This window comes from Echeneis naucrates, chromosome 14, assembly GCF_900963305.1.
Source record: "Echeneis naucrates chromosome 14, fEcheNa1.1, whole genome shotgun sequence".
NCBI classification, from domain to species: domain Eukaryota; kingdom Metazoa; phylum Chordata; class Actinopteri; order Carangiformes; family Echeneidae; genus Echeneis; species Echeneis naucrates.
Window position 1 is genome coordinate 19403251 of NC_042524.1, and position 18973 is coordinate 19422223.

Sequence of the window (18973 nt, forward strand, 5' to 3'; positions counted from 1 at the left end):
GGCTGCAACACAGCACATGTCATCAGTTCTATGGTGACCCTGGAGCTTCAGTGGTTTAAGATGGAAATGATTCATACTTTGGTCTCTGGGCCAAATGTAGAGCCCTTCACTTTGCACTGCTTCATAACCTGTAGAAACTAGGATAGCCTTTTATTTTTTAAAGCAGCAGTCCAACAATTTAATGAGTTAGATAAGAGGATCAGTACCACTCTTCTGCATTAGTGATAAGCTTACTAATTAACATATTGTATGCAATTACCCACTATGATACAAAAAGAACCAGTTTTGGTTTTGTGGAATTTTATTTCTTCATGACCTCACACATGACAATTGGTGTAGGTACAGCAGAGCTTGGTTTTAAATCTCTGTTTACAAATGCTAATTTAGATACAGGTTAACCTTTGGGCTTTGGAGGTGTCGTTCATTTTACTTATGAACCTCGAGGTGAGCTGCACAGCTTAATATGTATAATAAACCAACTAATCACGTGTTTGATAGTCTTCAGCAGTAACAGCTGTTGCATGAATGAAATTACATGAAGCATGAAAATGTTGGATGGTGGATACTTTTGAACCACAAGTAGGGTTTTCAAAGGGAACAGAAGTGTTAGTAGACACTTTGTAGACAACCTCTCTGCTGCCCCAGGATGCTGCAAACACAATAACTAAACACTGAAAGCTGTGCTGGAGGGAAACCATTGAGCATGCATTAGGTATGAAATGGTTTGAAATATTGGCATGCTTCTGATGAATGCAGTGAGCTGCTCTGTCACTGACCACTGTACTTCCTCTCTGGATGTGAGCCACTTACATCAGAGCAGTGTAAGAACTGTATTGAACTGTCTTCTAATTGGTATCCTGTGGCTTCGTTTCAAGTACGTCACCTAAACAATGGAAGTGAATATAACTATATCTTTATATATATGCATGTGTTTGCTTACTAAGAACTTTTCCATAAAAATCTTTTTTTTTTTTTTTTTGGAAAGATTACATCTTAACTACTGTTTATATCTGCTTTTTTTCCCTACACTTAAATATTGCTTTTGTTTGCTGACTGCTGAAAAAATATATTTTGGGATTCAGTGTTGGCCTGCAGTAATTTTTTTTGACAAATAAAATGAATGTACTGCACCACAGAAGGGATAATTGGTGACTAATGTGCCCTTTTAACAACACCTCTCTCCCTGCAGGCACAAGCCCCCACGCCCCCACCAGCGTCCACGCGGTGGCATCCTCAACCTGGGCCAATGTGTCCTGGGAGGCGGGCTATGATGGCGGGTTCCAACAGACATTCTCAGTCTGGTATGGCTATGTGTGAGTCATCCCAGCATGCTTTGCTTTCATGCTTTTTCTTCTTCCAGTACTTTCTGTCTTGTTTCTTCGAAATGTCTTTTTCAGGGTTGTGTTCAGAAAAGTTGCGAAAGCGTAGAGATGGAAACGCATGGCGGTCTATTGTGAGTGAGTTCTTCATCTCTAAACTTTGGATTTTTGGAAGAAAATCAGTTGCAACAACACTGAACATAACCCTAAGTTCTCTGTCCTGCTGCTGCTGTTGATGTTGCTGTTGCTTTGCTGCTGCTTGTCCATAGCTGGTGCACACAATTATAAGCAATTTTAAACAGCAAAACTGTTTAAAAAGAATAAAAGTAAAGGCAGTGTTAAGATGGAATCAAACAACACAGGAAGGCTCCACACACCTCAGTTACAATGGGAACTAGGAGTTAGGGTCACTGCAGGTCTTTTATTGTGTGTGATACAAGTATCACATGTGTGCATTGTTCAGTGGCACAAACGATACCACTTAAACAGAGCAGATATTATCAATCAATCATGTGAGCTTAACAGTGCTGCGGTGTGAGGTGACAATGTCCATTATAATAAATGCAATATTTATATACTGAGATGTCCTGAACTAATCCACAGGTTAATTTAAGCCAGACGCCCATTATTGTATCATATCAAGTTTATTAAGCCATTTAGGGAAATCCAGTCCAGAACAAATCCCCCCAAAAAAACAAAGAACTAAGCAGACAGCAGCTTTAATTAATGATGCTCATACTGACAGCAAAGAGTATGAGCATCATTGAGTATCAGAGCAGAGCAGCTTTGGATTGCATCAATCTAAGTGCCATTCTCAAGTGAATCATGACTCCATTGTCCTGCTGTTACTCTAAAGAAGATTTCAACTTTAAGCTTTGGTTTCTTGCTGTGGATGATTGATTAATGTCTGTCCCTGCAACAACATAAAAGATTGAAAAGACTTTTAAAGTAAATTGTGACACATGCTACACTTTGTTATTGCAGAGTGTCTCAGCTATCAAACATTTCAGAGGGAGCACTGTTCAGCAGTATCATGTAAGGAAGCATAATAATATTCACCATAAGCAGTGTAGTAAGCCTGACCCGTGTTTTGTATAGCACACAGACACAATCAGTGGAACTGTGTTAGTGTAACCAAGATATGCTCAAAACAAAAGACCTTAAAGAAACACTCTTAACTGCGCAAACTTCAACATATGCAAATGTAACTTAATTTATCAATGCTTGGCTATACCATTTCTGTTGCCCATATTTCCTGACATTATTTCTGGCATTAGGTTTCCAAGACTTTTCCTTTTTGTTCACCATATTTTCACTTCTTCAGAAAAACTTGCTCCAAAACATTTTAGCAGAAGCAATGATGGACTGCAAACTCTAACCAAAATGCAAGTTTCAAGCTGTTATGGGCAGATACAAAGTAATATAGTAATGTTTAGAAAGAGAATACATGCTTAATACTATGCTGTGATGCAGTAATGCTGCACTTTCATTTGTTTGTTCTCATGTCAAACATGCTCCACCACGCTTATGGAAATAACAATTGACAACAATCTGATGACATATTATGTCTTTATCCGGAAATACCTGAGATCTGAGATTAGGGCATTTTGCTCAATCACATTGACATTTTGAACTTTGTTCTGTTTTTTACATGTGTAACTCTATGATGCAGGTTTTTCCAAGATTCCAGTTCTCAATACCTTACAATGATGGTTGCACAACAAATAGCTTGCAACATATGTAATATCCAAGGTTAAAGAAACATCTGCCTGAGAGTGTCAACCTATGCACTTAGAGTACATTTGTTGAAGATGTTGCATGAGCAGTTTCCTTTTGTATCTAGTGGTCAGCTGCAGTCGTGGCTGAATGCAGGATGGCATGGGCAAACTGCAAAGTTGAGTGCAGCATGGGCTTACAACCATCAAGTCACAGAAGTGGTGTGAATGAAGTGAATGGTCAAGATTCATGACGGAAATGTTAAATTTTGATTGTAAGATCAGAGAGACAACCATGATGATGATGTTGAGAAAGGATTTTTTTATGCATCATCAACACGAAGTTAACTTTTATCTCAATCTAAAACCAAAGTAAAGCACTTAACTCTATTGTCTTCCTCCCCACATCCTGATGTATGTATCATCTGAATCTTTCCTGTCTGTCCTCTCGCGTTTCATCCTGACACCACAACAGGCTGAAGAGGGAGCATTTAGGTCCACATGACTGGCTTTCCATACCCGTGCCTGGAGGCCATGACTGGATGCTGGTGCCTGGTTTGGAACCAGAGACAACATACCAATTCAGTGTCCTGGCCCAAAACAAGCTCGGCACAGGCCCCTTCAGCGAGGTTGTCACTGTGAACACATTAGGTGAGTGCACTCACTGCTGCTCTAGCAGGACAGGGGGATCCAGGAATAGAACAGTGCAGAAAACTTTTTTCACATTACAGTCTTTTTGGGTGTGTGTGCTGATATTAAACCTTGTGAACTGTGAGAAATGCTTGCAATTTGCATTAAAAAAATTCTACTTGTGCAATATGTTTTATGATGACATTTGAATAATACTTTTTTGATGGACCTCAGGCTCTGGATCAGATTAGTGCTGCATTTCTTTTTTGTAAATGAAGTCTGACACGTTTCGTGCCATCAGTTCCAGCATTTCCCTCGGAAAATCCAAATAACACACTCTGTGTGAGAGCTGCACTTGTGATGTTTCACAGACTTAAGGATTAAGCTGTTGAGCATATTGTAGATGTTTCAGAACCTCTCATTTTCATGTCTGCAGGTGTTCAGTCAGGAAATATCACAGGAAAGACAAAAATGCCAAACATTCATTCCCCTAAGGAAGGAGGATTGAGCAGATGGATTCTGGTTCTGAATCATAGATTTTGTTAACTCTCCTATTAGCCACTAGTTAGTAAATAATGATGAGTGAATATTTTAGAGAACATTTTCTGGCCTAATATGCTTCAGCTCATAAAATTATAAAATCTTTAATCAGGCTAAAGTATTTATAGATATAAATCAATATTATTTTATTTGTTATTTTATGAATAATAATGCATTCTATAATATGATAGTATTTTGTATATTTAAAGCTACAGACCATGGTTGTCCATAATTGTATTTAGTATTAGCAAAACTATGTGCTACAGTGATTCAAATTGACAAAGTTATGATTGTTTTGTTTCAAACAAAAAGAAAAAAGAAGCTCTATGGAAACATTTCTAGCATCTTGTAGAAAAATTTGCTTTTATTTAGTAAGATTTTATATTATCTCGGGCACAGATTGTTGCTTTGTTGCTCCTCTACAAAACTGTATTTGATAAAGTGTGCAGAGAAAGACAAACCAAACAGCCAGCTTTTTTTTTTCTTGTGACATGCAGAATGTAGCATAAAATCAACAGCCAACTCAGTTTTTAGACAGAGCAGTTTATACTATCACAGATAAGGTGAATACCTTTATTGGTGATTATCTGAAATTGCACTATAGGGGCCATCTTGTAAACACTTAAACTGAAGTTTGGTTGAATCATTATGCATTATGTAATTCCATACAGTAGTGAGAAACAGAGATGTTTGTTAAATGCAAAAGAGGCTGTCACAAATCATTATTTAAAGATAGGTGACATGCTGAAAACTGGGATAACTAGCATCACCTTCTGTTTCAGGAAAAAGCAGAAAAGAGCAGACAGAGCATCCAGGCCAGGGGCTGTGTGAAAAGACAGCACCCTTCATTTGCAAGTCAGATATCCTGACACATCTTTATGGGCTTAATCTACATGCATTTACTAATATGTGGTCAGAAAATACAGAGTGAGCTCAGTCCTCATATGGCATTTCTGAAAGTGGGGATGAACCTCAGCATATCCAAGCAGGATGATGAGCAGATTGGATGGCAGCATGTTGGCCAGAAGTGGACTGTCAGGATAGTCAGAGCCGGGATATGAGCGAGCAAGATGAAATGTTTATGAAACAATCTTAAAAGATGCAGGGATTCAGAGATGAGGTGTGAGTTTTATGCATGTTCAAGATGCATTTCGTATAAAAACTTAATCACATTTCGTCACAGTTAGAGATTCTTGTCAGTGTCAAAGTAAGAAGGAGGGCTGACTCCCTTTTATCATGCTGTTGAAGCCTTAACTCACACGCCCTCTCAATTCTGATTGCTCTTCCAGTATTTCCTATAAGTACCCCTGAACCATTGGTGCTGCTTACTCCACCACGGTGCCTCACAGCCAATCGCACGCAGCAGGGAGTCCTGCTCACCTGGATCCCACCTGCCAATCACACTGCACCTATCCAGCATTATGTCATGGAGTTTCGTCTCGGGGAGCGATGGGAGGTTCTAGACGATAGCATTCCTGCTGGGGAAACAGAGCTCCTCGCTCGAGACCTGATCCAGGTAAAAGACAGGGTAGGGACTGTGAATTTCATCACACAAGACTTACATCTGCCTGATCCAGACACATCTGGGACATAGTGTTGGATTAAACACACTTTTCAATTCTCTGAAGATATTATACAACTCCACAGTTTCACGAACCACACAATACTAAATTCATTGTTTGTTCCATTCTGACTCTGCATCAACACAACATGTCACCTCCATTATATGAGTTTGGGAAATGCAACTCCTTACAAAATTAACATATAAGAGCAGCAGAATCTTTTATTCGGAATTATGAGTGACTGGCAAACAGAAATCCCAAAGGGCAAAACCACCAAACTGGCCCATCAGATGTGGAACAAGTATCAACCCACCTTGACATCACCAAGTGGTTTGTGAGTTTTTTGTGTTTGAGTTTGTTTGTCACTTGGCCATCTTGGTTTTCTGAAACCAGACGAAATCATATTTGGACACAAAGATGAAAGTGGCCAGTTAGCACGGCAGCATAGTGGTTACTGCTGTTGCCCCACAACAAGAAGATCGTGGGTTTGGTTCCCAGGTGTGGGACCTTTTTGTGTGGAGTTTGCCTGTTGTGTTGACCCCGTGATGGACTTGTGACCTGTCCAGGGTGTACCCCATCCTCGCCCAGTGTGAGCTGGGATTAGCTCCAGCACCCCCTGTGACAGATAAGCGGTACAAGATGAACAAATGAATTCATGGATTTGTCACGTGATGATCATTTTGATAGAATGAGGATTTAAGGCTCTTCAGCCCAGAGTCTACCTCCACATTTATAGACAGTCCATGGTGTGTAGAGAAAAGCTGAACAGTCAGCTCATGAGGCCACACACAGCAACACACACAGACACAAAATGAACTGGACATTAGCACAAAGAAAATAAGGTCTACAGGGCCAAAAAGGGCCAAATATAGTCAGGTTTAAGTGTGTAACAGATCATGATTACCCATCAGTTCTGTCACCACTTGGCAGACTCCTGTTATTACTTATGGCACATGACATAACAATCATCCATCCATTACATATACTGCTTCATTTCATCTACCCTGGATGTTGGTTTGGGGTAGGGATGTTAATACTCCACATCCACCCAGATCAGATTCTGCATATGTATTTTTGTGCTGCCGTTTCTACTTTGGTTGTCATAGTAACTGTGCACGCTGACGGCTCACTTTCTGAGCATCTCTGTGGGTTTCATTGTGTAGCACTGAAACTCTTGTATGTATTTCACATGTAGTGTGCAGAACACCTACATACACTGACCCCACGGCTGGACTGTAAGATTCAACACTGTCTCTGTGTAATTCATGAATACAGTGGACTTTTCTTAGAGCCATTCTTACCACAGAAAAAGAACATAAACATATGCTATATTCATGAGTTCTGACACAATGCTTCTTTTTCAGCATCTCACATCTCACCCGTGTCGGCTAATTCTCGTCCTTTGACATGTTTAAGCTTCTTTCTTTAATCTATCCACCACTTTCAACTCAATGCAGATGCTTTCATCTTTTCTTCCATTGCACAGCAGACACCCACACACACTCACATATGCTTCTCTTCAACTCTCTCATCACATTCACACACACATGTAGCTCCTCGCTTGTATAATGTTTCTGCTATAAATCTCTGACAGTATCACTTAAGGTCATTTCACCAGGAGTGCTCCTTCATGTAGTTGTCATCATGTGCGAGACTGAGTGAAAGTAGGCCTTTGGTGCAATGATGCTATGACACACTTCACTATTTCTCTTCTGAAACCGATTATCTCATTCCTAGGCATATGCATCATGAGGTTCATTTCAAGTGGTTGCAGCTAAGCAGGTGTTAAACCCTGCTAAAGTGTCCTTGAGCAACATGCTGACTGAACACCCCACCCCCATTGCAATTAAAAGTGCTTTATAAATAAAATATATTATTATGACTATTGTTATCTCTCTGTGTGGCCTTGTCTGCTCTGTGGAGAACACAGCAAACGCTACATCAATGAAAACCATATTGTAAAAGGCTTAATGTGTCTTTTCATAATGACCTATTCATAGGTGATTTATCCATCTTAGCCACATTAATCTTTTATTATGTTATTCACATCATCACCTCATTCATTTTCTATTTAGATTCTTGTCATGTACTCCACTCTCTTACATATTCTCCTTGTTATCTCACATTATTGTCATGATTTTAATATGTTAAAAAGCCATTACGCTCAATTGCTTTTACAAAGTGGTTAAATCAGTGAAAATAATAAAAAAAAAATTACATTTTTAATAAATGTCCACTCCACTCCACTAAATACTCCACTGATATGCCACTTCAATTTTGGGTGGGACAATATATGATTTTATCACACATCGCTAAGTTGAAATTGTATTATCTTATATTAATTGTTAATATCTATTTCATCAATCATGCACCAAGTTAAACTCATCTGCCACAAGACTACAGGACTATCTTTCAGTTTGACACTATGCCTTGATGCCAGTTAGGTTGTCTTTTTTTTTTTTTTGTTTGTTTGTTTTGTTTTGTTTTTGTTTTGAAGTGACAGGGAATATTATGTTGGAAAGGACAGACTGACAGTTTCAAACCCCAGCCACAACACAAACCACCAACACTGTAAGCTTGTGCTGGTCCCAGACCTGGATATATGGTGAGGGTAGCAACAAGCAGGGCATACAACGTAAAAACTGAAGTCAGTCATGCAAGTCACAGAGCTTACTTACTGTGGTTACCCGAAATAGGTAAAAAATTAATCTATCTATAAATCTGTCTCTATTTTTATTTATTTTCATTTATTTCTTCATCGGGGGCTGATGATTAAAACTGACCTTATTTAGAATTATAGCTTTGATTTAGCCTGATGCTGCTAGCCAGATAAAGAGCAGTCTGGTAAACTTGCTTCTTTTGAGCTGCACAGCTCCATTTTTTTTTTTTTTTTTTGTTCAGACTCAGTTGACCGATTCTAGTGATATCACAGTTATTAGATGTCACACAGTTCTCTCTGGAGACACATGAAGATTTATACTACTGTTGAAGGCAGATTCTGATGTGTGAAGTTCGAGGGATATTCATTAAAAGCACACTCCTTTTTACTTACTACTCCTACTCGGACTTCATTACACCTACCTAACATTACAGAGATTTACTAAAGATAATAGAAACTAACTAAAGTAAGCAGGAGAAGTTTAGATTTTCAAGATTTCCAGGAAAATCTGTATTGTACATTTCCCATAATGCTATTAGTGTTCTGTGTCACCTCCCTGTCCAGTCATTTCCCAGGCTTATCAAACTCAGATGAGCCAATGGTGATGCTGCCCGTAAATTGTTGTTTCGCCTCTCTGCTCCTCTGTCTCCAGGAGGCCTGGTACGAATTCAGAGTCATGGCCATCATGGACGACATGATCAGTGAGCCCAGCAATGTGGTAGGCGTGTCCAGTACAGGTGAGATATCACGTCACAATCTGTGGTCATCAGTTACAAAAGCACAAACCTGTAATGGCTGATTTGTAAACACATGAGGCTGAAAGAAGAAAAGACAGACATTCTGCTTAGTTGCCATGAATTCAGATTCATCCTGACAACCTCTGGCTGTAATAGGCATCCATGACCTCAGGCTATCTGAACCCTTCTGAGCTGTGGATGTATTGCATACATAGCATCTCCAACTTTACATTCTGCTCACTCAGCATTATTAAATTTAAGCTATCTTTATATGCACACATCCTGAAACATATGACATCATCCTCCTGCCTGTCTACTTCAAATTTTCATTGGGCTGCTCTGTGCTAAATAAAGACAAATCAGCTTTGAAGCTGTAGTTGTTATTGGGTCTCAAAACAGAGTCTACTCTGTTGTGAATCTGAAATTAAACCCATCAAAATGATGCACCCCGCCCCCCCCCCCCCCCACACACACACACACACCCCACCCCCCACCTTCCGAGGTCACTGAGTACACATCACTCGGTAAGAGCTGCTGGGAGCATTTATGGAGAGGTTTGCTGAAGGACCTTCAGAAATCTGGAAGTCTTCTGCTGCCTCCCACTGGTGAAGCTGGTGATCAAAGGCTGCTCACTGGTATTAGCTTTCTCTGTTCATTCTGTCAGCAGCATGGTAGCATAGTGGTTGGTGCTCTTACCCCACGACAAGAGAACTGCACAAGGCATGCATGTTTGGGTAAATTGAGTAAAATGTTTGGGTAAACTCTAAATTGTCCGTAGGTCTGAGTGTGAGTGTGAGTGGTTGTTGGTCTCTGTCTGTCTCTGTGTGTTGTCTCTGTGATGGACTGACGACCTGTCCAGGGTGTACCCCGCCCCCTGCCCGGGACTTTGGCTGGAATTGGCTCTAGCACCCCATGACCTGGAAGCAAATAAGCGGTAGAAGATGAACGAATTAATGTTCATTCTGTCAGTAAGCAAGTTAATAATGTGATTATTTTACTGTATATAGAAATTTGCTATAGGGTTAGGGTTATTGCCATATCATTCTGCCCAGCACCACGTTAAGCTTTCTAACTAGTTTATAACAAGCACTGACACGAGGTGCCCTCCATTCCTCACTGAGTGATTTGTCACCATGTATGACACTGGAACAGCCCCTGAGCTGATAAGTGAGGGCAGATCTCATGATGGAGGCTTATAGCTCTGCAGCAGGATGTAAAGTAGGCTGACGCTGAGTTTTCATTGTTGTTAATGCACAACTGTTCCAGACGATTCTGCTGCTGATGCATCTCTGACCCTAAGAAGCTGAAGCTCACTGTGTCATAAAGTACAGCATTAGAATATAACACTGCAGCATTTACCCTACTAAACTGAACTGGAGAGGACTCTATGTCATTTGTTGTTCAATGTTGAATGTTGTCAAACAGACAAATAAAACCTCCTCAGGGCTCCTCTTAATTTAAAGGCAACAATTAAACAGTTAACTGGTGACCTGTCCAGGGTGTACACTGCCTTTGCCCAATGTGAGCAGGGATTGGCTCCAGCAACCCCAGCAACCTGTAAACAGATAAGCAGTAGAAGATGAATGAATTAATGATTATTTTTTTGTACTGAGGAAAGATAACTCCCAGGTCTATTTGATTGTTTATTCATTTTAACTTTTCTGGTGGAAATCAGCTCTATGCCATTCATTTTTGTGCTGAAGCTTTTTGCTGAAAAAAGCAAGCTGACATTAACATTAAACTTCCTTATCACAATGATCTTAATATCAGAAGGAAAGTTAATCAACATTCTTAAGATTATTTATGTTTTCAACAACCCATTTGTATTATTTTTTAAGTGATCAGGGGCCGAGGAAAGGGCCCTGCTCTACACGATAGAAACAGACCTTATTAAAGACTCTGGCTGAGAAGTAAACCTAAACATGCATTCGATCTGTTACATTCATTCATTCATTCCAGGTTGTGGGGGATGCTGTTGTCAATCCAAGCTCACATTGGGTGAGGGTGAGGGTGGGGTAAACCCCGGACAGATCACCAACGCACAGAGACAGACAGAGACCAACAACCACTCACAGCCCCATCTTCCTTCTAAAAACGATTTCTTCTGGCTTCACAAACCAAGGTAGCTGTTAGACAAATTCCCAATTTGGGGCTTCAAAACAACAGAAATCTTGACTTGCCTAGAATTTTAAGAGAAAGAAGTGAATTTATTGCTCCTATCTACTGTCTGCTGTGCCACGTTGAAGCGCATTTAAGTAAAAATATATAATTTACAGTAAGTACATAAAAGTAAGTAGTTTTATGCCCTTCTCTTTCTCAATGTACTTCAGAGACCTTCATCGATGCCTTTATGTAAACCAATCAGTTATGCTTCTCATTGCTTTTTTTTTTTTTTTTTTACCTAGATTTGGGTTAAATAGACTGCTATTCTGCAAGCAAGAATTCTCCGATACTTGGATTTATCTGCTTGAGGAAGAAGATTTCTCTAAGTTTATGACAGAACTAGATCGTAATTATTTTACAATTGAGCATAATAATAAATTCCAAATAAGACGATAATCAAAGGAGTTCGAATACTGGTGGGATCAGGCAGAGCAGGCTTTAGAGTGCAGGGTGTACTCTAGTGTTGTAAGTTCACCACAGCAAAATGCAAATGATAATTTATAAAGTACAAAAAGAGTTGCTTGCAAGGAAAGTTGGGGGGAAAGCTCACACTGAGCTAAGTTATCAATGCATTTACCCTGAGGAAAGGCCGACTACAAAGTCACCTGCAGTTATAAAGGTCAGCTCTTGTATATTTGAATTTGGACTAGAGAGAGCTTCTTATTTTCCATGAGACAGGTGAGGAAATGGACTGACATCATTAAAAAGTTGCCTAGTCAGAGCACAGAGTTTCCTTACTGGGGAAAATCAACACCCAGTCACACATTAATCTCTCAATAAATATCCCCTCCTATTTACAAGCTAGAAAATGAGTGTTGACATTAATGTTAATCTTAAGACGTGCATATTAGAAATGGAGTGTTTCACATTTGTTTCTTTGCAGTTTTTTATACTTCTGGGTATATGTCTGGGTACACCACCTCTGTAGCCATATTGTATGTCTAAATGTAAACTGCTCTGTCCCCACCTGGACATGGCTGACTGCCTCTGTACTCATGTCACAGACTTTTTCCCTCCTCCAGAGGTGGTGGAGGAGCGTGGACTGGCTCGGCCTGTGGTGGCTGGCATTGTAGCCACCATCTGTTTCCTGGCAGCGGCTGTCCTCTTCAGCACGATGGCCGCCTGCTTTGTCAACAAACAGCGCCGGCGGAAGCTCAAGAGGAAAAGAGGTGATGGCAAAGTCCTGCCTCCACAGTCGCTGAGCATAGTTCAAAACGTCAGAGAAATATCGACAGATGTTTCTGTCATGCTGTGTTTTGTACACCAAGCATTTCACGTACTAGTAAAAATTGGAAGTGTTCCACATACACCATCGATGTACTTGAACTGCAGTTGTGATGTTTTATGAGAACTGCACATCCAAACAGCAAAAATTCATTTATTCAATATATTGGATATCCTTCATAGTATAGTGTTAAGTAGTAAGGCAACCACAGAGCTCTTTTGACGATGGCCAGGCTTCATTTATTCACACATATTGGACATCTGGAAGAATTTGATCTAAAGGAAGTTGGTTGCTCAGAAAATGCTTTATTTATGCTTCTCCCCTTGGTCATCCACTCACAGTTCTCACATCTTTTTGAGACAGGGACATTTTAGTTTACGATGGGTTCCACTTCTTGATGGACACTGGCTTCAGTTTTCTGTCTCTTCTGTCTAAATAAGGCAGCAAGCAGAAGATTCATTTAACTGTCTGGCTTAACACTGTTAAATAATGTTTGACTTCAATCATTAGATATGTCACATCTTTTTTGAAGGTGCTGTTCACTGTTATTCTTTCACTGGACCTGACATGAAATATAATGTAATGGTGAATTTGAAAATAGGTCATGTGGTTGCAGTCTGCTAGAGGGCCAGGGAGGGGAACGTAGCATCTATCATGAATTCCTTTGTTGCAGTTCTGACATGAGTGATGAACATATTTGCTGTGGTTATATATAGACAAGCTTCTTTAATGCTTTAATGATCTTCTTTCCTTCTTCAACTTTCAGACCCCCCTCTCTCCATAACCCACTGCAGAAAAAGCATGGAAACTCCGTAAGTAACCCTCCACTGCACAACAGACATAACAGAGAGCAACACTAGACACTGCACACAAGCGTAAAAACACACCAGATTCATCCATCGGTCATTGATCAGGCAAATGAAATCTGTTGTAAAAGAAGTAAATACTAAAATGTATACACTTCTTTTAACCACTGTAACATTCTGAATAGTATTTATGAAGGATGACGATAACTACTGACAAAGAGCAAAAGAAAAACAACCAAAAAACTGTGAAATATATATATATATATATATATATACTATCATACTGTTTGATAACCAAACGATAATTCCCCACAAAAAAAAAAAATTATTAAAAAAAGTTTTTAATGGTGAGTTGTTCTAGCTGTCTGTATGAACATTATCCGGTTCATCTGTAGATGTAGACTGACCAAAACACTGTTTACTTTAAGTGAACTGTGCATTTCTGTGTTTGGTCATGAAATTGAATGCTAAAGAAAAACCTATTGAAATGAACTGGACATGCAGACAGAACATGAAGCGAGGTCTAGATTTTTAAGCAGAAATTACTCATTAGACAGGAGCCAATACCCCTATTACCCAGTAGATATGTCTGATAAATAGTCTTGAAGTATAAATAAAAAATATTGCTCACTTCTTGATCTTAGATGGCCAGTGGCCTCATGTTGGAGTTACAATTTATATAGTCCCAATTATAAAGCGTGTAAAGGCAGAGAGGGATTCACTTTCCTTCAAGATACTCTATTAGTCTCCTGTTTGATCTTAGATTTCTCCAAACCAAAACATACAGAGGCATATAAATCCCCTTTTGCCTGTAAGGTTGTCCACCCTGCCATGGCATTACCACAGAAATGTGTTTCCACGAATGTCAAAAGCGGTCCTGTTTGAGAAGACATAAATAAATAAATAAATAAATAGATCAGCTTTATGTCTGAAGTTGGCTTATTTATTTGTGAATGCATTCATAACCAGTATCTGCTGTGTCTGAGCAATACTTTGATCAAATGACAACAAGTCTGCGGATGACAATAGCTCCACAACTTTATTTCCACTGTTCTGTCCTTAAAGCACATTTCATGTCCTTTAACAGAGCTTTTTTCCACAATAGAGCACAGGTGGAGTTAACTGTTGTAATTATGACCAGAGTAAACTGTGTTAGTGACCCACTTAAACAGAAAGTCCAAGTGATGGCCTTCACAGAAGTTTGTTCAAATGTATGATCATCCACAGTGGATGTCTCTGAAACACTTTAATTTTGAAATGACTCTGCACTAGAAGCACTCATGTTTGAGTAATTTTTGCTTAGTTAAACAAAAGAAAATACTACAGTGATCAATTGTTTCAACAATAATTTAGCCTTTTTGAAAGTAATAAATCAGCAAACAGTGCAGTCTCAGGTTTGGGTTTGGGTCTTTAATGTGATAATACCTCCAGCCTCATCTCTGAAGTTCAGGGATGATTGTTGGGGGGAAAAAGGAAAAAACTAGCTTAAAGCAATTTTTTGCTTGTGAATAAAGCCTCCATGTTAAGGATTTTAGAATATCTGAATATCTGCCTTGGAAGCTTAAAGACAGTAAATCCTTCTGCCCACTGCTGGCTGAGTTGATCTGTTTATACACAGTCAGCATCAGAATGTATCTGTTTTTATCGAAAGTTTGAAAACAATGATACTTTTCTACACATAGGGGCTTTAAGTAAGGATTTCTTTCTGATCGGTACAGTCACAATCCAGGTTTGCCTGAATGTATGGCTGTTGCTCAGTTGTGTGACATGCACAGGCTATGTATATTTGAAGGCCTCAGAGAGCAGTGGAGCAGCAACACAGCTATGTGGTTGTCAAAGCAAGCGATGTGGCCTCAGATGGCATTTCCTCGATTTCTCCCTCTTCGCTCGTCAGCTACCCTCCTGTCTTGAGTGGGAAGTACAAACATTAAAATGAGAGAAATCTGAGCTGTGTTGTGGGTCTGAGTGTGCAGGGATTAGGGGCCATTTTACCCTGAGAGGTATTACATAGAGAACTGTCTCACACATCTTCACTAACATTTCTTTAGTTTCTTTTGCCTTTACGAACATGTTGTTATTCCGTTTTGGGCTTTAATGTCTGCAAGCATTTCTTCTATATTAACGTTCCCTTTTTCTCAGATAATTCATTACAGTTTTCAAAATTTTCACTCCAAAATCTACCTCTTCTCTCTCACTTCTTTTTTATAAATGTACCTTTCATTGACAGGCTTCCTGTTTTCCTGCATATTTTCCACACTTCTTACTGTTTGATCTCCCAACTTCCACAGGAGTCCACTTAGCTTGAGTCCAAGCATTGAGCCCTACTGGCTGGATGAGAGCAGGTACAGGCCCAAACCTTCCAGTCCTCAGTGAGTGTGCCAACCATTGCCCCCCCGTCCTTGCACACTCTACACATTCAACTTTTTGCAATTGGGTTCAGCCCCAAGCCCTCAGACTCCTGACCTGGCTGCATGCTTCCAGCCAAATAACCCCACCAGGCAACAACACTGGTCATGGTCTTACATGAAAGATGAAGATTCATCATCATCAGAGCATGAATTTTTAAATACATAATCAATTTTACCACTTGGAGCAGGATTGAGGTCAGATGAGGTCAGGTCAGCAGGAGGAGAAAATATGATCTTCACTTTCATTTTATAGTCCAACATGTTGGAAAATGTAGTTCTTTTCATTTCATTCAGTTAACTCGGAGCAGATTTCACTGTCTGTCTTCAATGTCTGTACACTAAATGGGAAGTCAGGTGAGGGAAAACGTAGTCTAGTTCAGCAGTAAATACATAAATGCTGTGCCTACATGGGTTTCCCGGATATCATTCAAGGACATCAGTGTTCCCAACCAGGAAACTGGTTACAGTTGGGTATCGTTTGAAAAGGTTCAACAGTGGTATGCAATAATGAAACCTTTGCTTTGATATAATTTTTAGATACTTTCTTAGCATATAAACGTCATCAAATCCAATTTAACAAAAAGATAATAACAATACACGCGATTGAACAAATTTTTGTTTTACTGTAGTTGAATATTTACTTGTTTAATACGGTATTAAAAATTTGGTATGAAACTAAAAATATTTTTTTTGGATTCTTGATATTTGATGCTTTGATAAAAATCTCAAAGTTGGATTACATGCTCAGATTCTCAAGCAAAACTAGCCTTAAAATTATACACTGTACTTTCAGTTTTTGTGTGAATGAAACAAACGAGCATTAGATTTTTTAGGGAGCTAACAACACCTTGGCCCTAACTTTGTATTTAGTGAAGAGACACAGCGATACTAGTATCAATACTCATATCCTACAAGAATGAGAATAAGAGTATTTCCCAATGAGTGAAATTAGTCTTTTTAATAATAATGTGATTCAGACACTGAGATCCTGTTGGTCAGCTTCATACAATATAGTGATAAATCACTGTATGGTAATGGTGATTCCCTTTCTTTAAAGTCAATTAATCTAAAGCAAATAATGAAACTATCATGCTATTATTCTTAAAATCTTGCTTCACAGAGAAGTGAAAGCGCTACAGCAAGCAGCTACTTAACTCTGCACAAATCTTCGGGAATGAAGCAAAGAAGGTTCAATACAATCTGTGTTTTCTACACTACACACGACTTGTATGTTCTGACTTTATACAGTTCAGGCCAAAAGTTTGGACACACTTTTCTATTCATTTGAATCAGAAGGTGTGTCCAAACTTTTGGCCTGTATTGTATGTGTTTGAGTTATATGTGACTGTCCCCATTAACTCCATTAAATCGCTATTTCACCTCCAAGGGACCTTAAATGCTTTGTCTTTGACATTGGTGACTTAACTACTGCTCCTCTTCTATCCCAGATGCTGTCTCAGCTGCATCTCTTCGTCACCCTGTTAATCTGCCTCGTTCCAATGCCTCAAAAACAATTGTGGTTCTACAGTATTAACCTGTAACCACAGCAACATTAGTGCTGCTCCTTAAGTGCTAAAGCTCATGGAAACAGTGTGAAAACTGAGCATTTTATCTAAATATATAATCTGTATTTTTAATGTATCAGTAGTGATGACTGGGTCTTCATTTTGGAGCTATTTAATTTTACTCTGTTGCCATAATTTTTGTTTTGACACGAGCATCACTACTATTTGTAGTGTTTCCTGTTGTTGTGGTGTGTTATTTGTGTGTACTAGCCACAGTATGGCCACACTTTGACTGTATTTTATTAGTTTAGCCTTTATTCTTATGGTAGTATGGTAGTGTATGATTATGAACACAATTAACAACATTATTTAGATGTTTTTATGAATAAAAGTGATCAGAAATGTATGAAACAGTTTTAGTCTGTTGTCTAAATGAACTGATTAAATTCTTATTGTATCCAATAGAATTAAGGACCAGATGAATTGAGTTATGTTGTAAAAAATAAGCAAAAACATGCCTGAAAAGACAGTGCAAACAATCCTTACAAATGTATTTTACTTAACAGTCCTTCTTTTTATCAACAGCTGCTAAATAAACACTGGATACCTATCTTAGTCATTATAAGCACAAGGTTAAGCAATTGAGGACTGGCTCTATGTTTTATTTTACCATCTAATAAAATTATTGTGGCTTTAAAGGAAATAGTGGTTTTATATCCTCTTTCCTATCAAAACATTTTTTTATCTTCCTTTTTTACAAGAATATAAAATCCACTGGAACTGAGTTTCACATGATGTTTTTTTGTCTGACTATGTTCTCAGTACATGTTATATCATTCCTCAACTTGGAATGTATTAGAAAAGCGAAGAGTCAGCAAAGAGTCAATGAAGATTGATCGACACCACCAAGCATTCTAAAACCTAAACCTTTCTGCAATCGAATTCAATGACATTAGACTAAGCCTATTTTAGCAGTTGTTAGCTGAACAGTCAGTATCCTTTTACTTTTTTCTGTAGGTGTGTTCAAGTGCCTCTTCTACCCTACTTGTCTGCTTTGCCATTCCTTGGTGTTACTTTGCTGTTGATGCCAACTACCCTATTATTACTGTTTCGCTCAAATCTAGTACAAAACCAGATTCTCCAAACCCGGACTCCTACATTGACTCCAGACATTTAGATTTACATCCTGACCATCACAAAATATTCTCCTAGAGCATCAAGGGAGACAGTGCTCATTGTGCTTCCAGATGCTCTCTCCCTATCATCCCCATGCACCTTTTCTTACACAACAAAATGATCACATTTGTGCCTAAGAGCATTGGTGGTCAAGTGGTTTAGAGCATGTGCCTTGTAATTTCAGCATCCCTGGTTTGAATCTGGCCAAGGTCATTCCCTTCTCTCTGTTTCCCTGTTTCCTAAAGGCTTCTATACTAGTTTCTGACTAAAATAGAGGCATTCATTCATTCTTTCAGTCATTTTCTACCGCTTTTCCGCTTCCGGGTCGCTGGGGTAGCTGGAGCCAATCCCAGCTCACACTTGGTGACAGGTCACCAGTCCATCACTGGGCCAACACACAGAGACAGACAGAGACCAACAACCACTCACACTCACACTCAGACTTACAGACAATTTGGAGTCACCAATTTCACCCACGCAGACATGGGGAGAACATACAAACTTTGCACAGAAAGGACCCAGGTTGGG

General features: G+C 39.2%; 1 protein-coding gene across 1 annotated transcript in view; it reads left to right on the forward strand.

Moving 5' to 3' along the window:
• Positions 1-18973, forward strand: part of igsf9bb (immunoglobulin superfamily, member 9Bb) — a 113287-nt gene that overhangs the window by 84334 nt on the left and 9980 nt on the right. Inside the window, exons 12-17 of the mRNA XM_029519620.1 lie at positions 1190-1301; positions 3510-3685; positions 5494-5720; positions 9078-9162; positions 12330-12494; positions 13317-13362. Coding sequence (XP_029375480.1) covers positions 1190-1301; positions 3510-3685; positions 5494-5720; positions 9078-9162; positions 12330-12494; positions 13317-13362 — 811 coding nt within the window. The remainder of the gene's footprint in view (positions 1-1189; positions 1302-3509; positions 3686-5493; positions 5721-9077; positions 9163-12329; positions 12495-13316; positions 13363-18973) is intronic.